This window comes from Artemia franciscana, chromosome 20, assembly GCF_032884065.1.
Source record: "Artemia franciscana chromosome 20, ASM3288406v1, whole genome shotgun sequence".
Taxonomy (NCBI): Eukaryota; Metazoa; Arthropoda; class Branchiopoda; order Anostraca; family Artemiidae; genus Artemia; species Artemia franciscana.
The window spans coordinates 24308357-24314356 of record NC_088882.1 but is presented as its reverse complement, the minus strand read 5'-3'; the positions used below and the strand labels follow the sequence as shown (position 1 = coordinate 24314356).

The 6000-nt window shown below is 32.7% G+C and overlaps 1 protein-coding gene across 1 annotated transcript in view; it reads left to right on the top strand.

Moving 5' to 3' along the window:
- The first annotated feature begins 3020 nt into the window (after positions 1-3020).
- Positions 3021-6000, top strand: part of LOC136039941 (heparin sulfate O-sulfotransferase-like) — a 42558-nt gene continuing 39578 nt past the window's right edge. The window contains exon 1 of the mRNA XM_065723943.1: positions 3021-3180. Coding sequence (XP_065580015.1) covers positions 3051-3180 — 130 coding nt within the window. The 5' untranslated portion in view covers positions 3021-3050. The remainder of the gene's footprint in view (positions 3181-6000) is intronic.

The following is a 6000-nucleotide window of genomic DNA, read 5'->3' as shown; positions in this document are numbered from 1 at the left end:
GTCACTAAATATTATATTTTCTTTATGTTTGTCTCTTTAGAAACCTATTTTGAAGCAAGATTATTTAATCTAAAAATTACCTTCAGCTACGTGGCAGCTAAATATTTTGAACTTTTATGATTATTTCGGATGTTAAGACTTTTCACTGAAAACCTTCTTTTTTTTCTTGTCACCTAGTTTTAATGGACGCGGTTCTCAGCTAATTCTTAGTGTATTGTCTTCGTAATACAACAAAAAAAAATCACAAGTAACAGAAAACGCAATTAGATCTCTTCAATAAGCAAAATAATTTTATAAACTTTATACCGTTTGTATTGTCACCGGGGATGTTATGCGAATAGTTTTAAATATATAAGGTCAAAGAATACTAAAGAACTAGGGCTGTTTCAAAACTTTTTTTTAAAACTTTTTTAGTTTTAAAGTTTGTCTTTTAATGTTAGTTATATATATATATATATTTATATATATATATATATATATATATATATATATATATATATATATATATATATATATATATATATATATATATATATATATATATATATATATATATATATATATATATATACCATTATGATAAAGACGGTCATTGAAAATGGAGCCAAAATATTCACTGAATTAAATTCCACTGACTTGAGAAATTTTCTCTATTGTTTCTAAGCTGTGTTTGTTTGGGGCATAACTTATTATCTTTACCCCCAGGCTCGGCGGGGTTAATATAACCCCGAAGTCATTGTTATACAACTTTTGAACTATTTTGAAAAAAATGGCTTTTTCTAATTATGATCGGAAGGGTTTGGAGAAAAGAGTGCGTGTGTGGAAGGGGGGGGGGTGCTAGTTATACTCCAATCTCTTTTGAATTTAAAAAAGGCTACTGAAACTATCAGTTGTCAGTCAAACAAACCCCTACCAAATTTTTCAAGACCACCCCTTCTATTAAAATCCTCATGTGCCAATGAAGCATAACTTACAATCATAGTAACTTAAAATGATTTAATTTTTGAGGTACCCATTTTGTTAAAAAAAAGTCCCAGCAACATATAACGATGCTTCCAGGGTTGACAAAGCCCCCTAGAGCCTGGGGTCATAGGGTTGTGATTTATTCTTTGGAGGGATAAGGGTTTTCATGGAATGGGTGTTCATAAAAACTTTGGACGGGGCGAAAAATTGGAAGTTCCAATGCCGTTTTGAAGATTCAAAAGTGATTAGAAGACAAACAATCCGCCCACACGCTCAAAATTTCCCAAAACACATCCCAAATCAAAATTTTGGTACACCTATTTTGCTCAACATCAAACAGTTCGTGGTAAAGAACTGTGGTAAGGAGCGACCAGGCTCAATAGTAGCCGTAACTCTAAAAAACTGATTTTTGATACCAATAGTTATATCAAAGAATTGCATTTTAGTCCTGATTTTAAGTATATAAGTTTCATCAAGTTTAATCTTACCACATCAAAAGTTACGAGCCTGAAAAAATTTGCCTTATTTTAGAAAATAGGGAAAAATAATGCCTAAAAGTCATAGACTCTTAACAAAAATTACACCATCAGATTTAGCGTATCAGAAAACCCAACTGTAAAGGTTTTAAGCTCCTATCTACAAAATGTGGAATTATATATTTTTGGCCAGAAGACACATCACGAGTACGTTTTTATTTGTTTGTTGTGTTTTTTTTCCAGAGGTGATCGTATCGACCCAATGGCTCTAAAATGTTTCCAGAGGGCTCATTCTAATGGAAGTTAAAAGTTCTAGTACCCTTTTTAAGAGACCAAAAAACCGGAGGGCACCTAGGCTCCCTCCCACGCACATTTTTTTCCGAGGCCATCGGATCCAAATTTTAAAGATAGCCATTCTGTTCAAATTAGTCGAAAACCTAATAACTATGTCTTTGGGGACGACTTAATCTCCCACATTCCCCGGGGGAAGAGCTGCAAGTTACAAACTTTGACCATTGTTTTAATATAATAATGGTTATTATGAAGTGTAAAGACGTTTTCAGGGGGAATTTTTCGCGTTAGGGTTTTATTTTATTTTTTTAAAGTAGAGTTGTGCAATTTAAAATTTAGCGTAAAGAGCGAGGTGTTGTGGAGGGGACAACCTCTTTCATTTACGGAGTAATTTCTGTTCGTTTTAAGTTTTAATGTCGCTCCTTACTTGCAGTTAAAAAAACATGTTTTTTTTTAATTAATTGTTCAAAGATATAGTAATTATTCCTATGAGGAAGTCAAATTTTCCACAAAAATCAGAAAAAGGTCTGTAAGGTAGGGAATTCGTGCATATTTAGCATATGGTATATGTTATTGCAAAAGCTGGCCATGTTTGACCTTTACTTTAATAAAATACGAAGAGCTTTCAGAAGTGCCTTCCACAGATTATTTAGAAAGTGTTAAACCAAATTAATACACGCTATTTGCATACGGTTTGAAAAAAGGGGGTAGCTCAGGAATCACTAAGTATGTTACTTTGGAACATTTAGGATATAAGAAGTGAGATTATCAATTGACCAAAAAGGCCATATTTACACCTACTAATACTACTACTACAACTACCAATACTACTACTGATATCAAAAGCACCATTAAATCTATCACGTCTGTAGCAAGTATTATCAAGGTTAAGAATATTGAAATAAACATTTAAGGTATTCTTCAGACTTATTTTATTTGCAATAAAATAACTCTAAGGAGTTATTATAATAAAATAACTCTAAGTCGGTTAAAATTCAAAATTCACATCAAGCCATAGAAACAGGTTTCAAATTCCCTGTGTATGTGTCCAGGAGGAAGTTTTTGGGGAATAGGATCCCTCTTCGGAAGGCCGTATTTATCTGCAGGCTTTATTAACCTAATATCACTCTATGTTTCCCAATGGATCATTTTTAATAGTTTTAGAGCTTTTAGGCCCTTCAAGTTTACTCCAAGAGTTTTTGAACAGGAAATTTATGGCCTCATTTTTAGATCATTATTTTAGAAACATGAATCCCTCTTTTTTTCGGACGGACAAATTTATCAACTGACACATCATAGCGAAAAGTTTAAAAGCTAAAAATGAGATTTTACAGGAAATACAAAATGCTGCTTCTGATTACCTTTTCAATGCTTGTTTTCGCTGTTTATGTGACTGTGAATATTAAAGCAGTAAAAAGATTTCTCAAATATTCTTTAAAAGTACCACGAGGTAAAATTGGTTGAATAGGCTTAGCTGTGCATAGCCTACTGTGGTAGCAGTTAATTACACTTAGGCTACTATGAAACATTGCTTTTTTGGTTCCTTACAATGACCAATCATATATTCGATTCTATAGAATATATAATTAGAATAAAATTCTAGTTTAGTGACTTCTTGCTATCTTGGAAAGGGGTTAGGTTAGGAAATTGAAACTTTCAGGGATGGATCTACAGGCTAAAGTGTGTCATGGAAGATATTTTAAAGTAACCAACTCCACTCCTTCTCCCTTTAGAGGGCCCTGAAATCTGCCTACATGACAGGTCTATACCTATTGAAGTTTTGACAAAACAACATTTTGCCTTAATTTTCAGTTAACAGTTGCTTTTTCTCTTCCTTTAGTTCTGAAAATGCAATTTCTGTTATTTGAGTAGAATTCTGAGCCAAATCAATGTTTTTAGGTAAAATTTTAGTTGATTGACTTCTTGCTATCTCAGAATGGGTTTAGGTTAGGAAAATAAAACTTTCAGGGATAGGTCTACATGCTAAAATACATCACGGGAAGGTATTTTAAAGTACCCAACTCCACTCCTTCTCCCTCTAGAGGGCCCTGAAATTTGCCCTCTGGCAGAGAAAAAGCAACTAGTAACTGAAAATTAAGGTAAAATGTTGTTTTGTCAAAATTTCAATAGGTATAGACCTGTCATGTTGCAAATTTCAGGGCCCTCTAGAGGGAGAAGGAGTCAAGGTGGGTTCTTTAAAATACCTTCCTGGGAAATACTATAGCCAGTATACCCATGCCTGAAAGTTTCATTTTTCTAACTTAAACCCATTCTGAGATAGCAAGAAGTCAATTAGCTAGAATATTACCCAATTTTGTTGTACTGCATTCAAGCAGAAAATATATTTTGCAAGATTTCACTTTTATAGAACACATATTTTTAAAGGTCATCAAAGGTTAGGACCCTCTAGAGGGAGAGGTAGTAGAGATAGGTACTTCAAAATATCTTCCTGGGACATTATTTAGCCTGTAGACCTGTCCATGAAAGTTTCATTATCCTAATAAAACCCCTTTCCAAGATAGCAAAAGTCACTAAACTAGAATTCTACCTCTAATTATTATAATTTTAGATGAGGGGATATTGAATTTCTTGGAAAGTAATTGAGGAAATTGAATGAAACTCAGGATGCAGGCTAATCCTAAGCACCAATAAATATGTTTGAAGATATTTAGAAAAATATATCTTCATGTCCTCTTCCTGTAACAGCCACAGACATTTTATGACCTTTTAGGCTACAATCTTTTTTTTGTAAATGCAGCCTAAGTAAAGTTGCTGATTATATCTCCAAAAGGATACATACTAAAACAAAAAGAGAGGCATTTTTAAATTGTTTTTTCTAATGCTCTTCTTCTATGGCTAAAATAACATATAAAGGAGTGTAACCTCACTTTTCAGTGGTCCCAGATAGAGCCTGGCCTTATGATATATTGGTAAATAAATAAAAAAAAATATGACAAGACAATGAAATTCTTACTTTGGAATGTACAACTGATTAACATTAATCAGATTATCAATTTTCTCCTAATATTATTCATAATGGCCTGCTTAATATAAAGTAGCATACTGGTTGATTTGTTTTCAACTTAATTTAATATACAATCAACCTAATTAACCTAGTTTTTGGCTATCTTGGGAAGGGGCGTGGTTAGGCAAATGAGACTTTCAGGGATGGTTCTACAGGCTAAAGTATTTCCTGGGAAGGTATTTTGAAGCACCTACCTCCATTCTTTCACCTTCAAGAGGGGCCTGACTTCAATGACCTTTAAAAGTCTGTCGGTTACAAAAGTGAAACATTGCAAAATAGATTTTCTGCTTAAATGTAGTACCAAACAATTGTTTTCAACTTCACAATTTTTGTCAGTCCTAATTTACAAGGTTTTAAAGATATGCAAATACATTTCCTAAATTTTGAAAAAAAACATTGATATGACTTGAAATTCTACTCTAATAACAGAAATTGCATTTTCAAAACTAAAGCCAGAGAAACAGAAACTGGTAACTGAAAATTAAGGTAAAATGTTGTCTTGTCAAAATTTCAATAGGTATTGACCTGTCATGTAGACAAATTTCAAGACCCTCAAGAGGGAGAAAGAGTGGAGGTTGGTACTGCCAAATACCTTCTGTCAACATATTTTAGCCATAGACCCATCCCTAAATGTTTCATTTTCCTAACCTAGCTCATTTCCATTATAGCTAAAAGTAGCTAAAGCAGAATTTCATCACATCCATCACTTGATGCCTTTTTTAATGATCTTTTATGTCTTGATAATTGCTTGTGGGGGAAATCATAAGCTATTTTGAATCCTCAATTGGACCCAAAGGCAAAACAGTCCATAGCAACCAAAAGTTAAAAAAAACATTAAAAAAAAACTGTCTGTTGAGGAAAAATTGGCATTTGTTGGTGGATTAGGAATAGCAATTGTTATTTTCCTTAGTTTTAATAGTAAAATGTTACTGTGCAAACAAATTTGTATGAATTTTTAAAAAGAGCCCAAAACCCCTTAAAAATGGTGTCACAGAAAACTGACATTGTTTAAGGGGTTTCAGACTCTTTTTAGCAATTTTAGAAAATTTGTTTTCATAATAACGTTTTACTAATGAGACTAATAAAAATAATTGCTACCATTTCTGAATCAGCTGCAAGTGACATTTTTTTCCCAACAGACAGTTTTTTTTTTTTTTACATATTTTTAATCTTTTGGTTACTATGCGTTGTTTGAGCCCTTTTAAGAACTCAAAATGTGATTACCCAAGAAGCATTTATTGAATT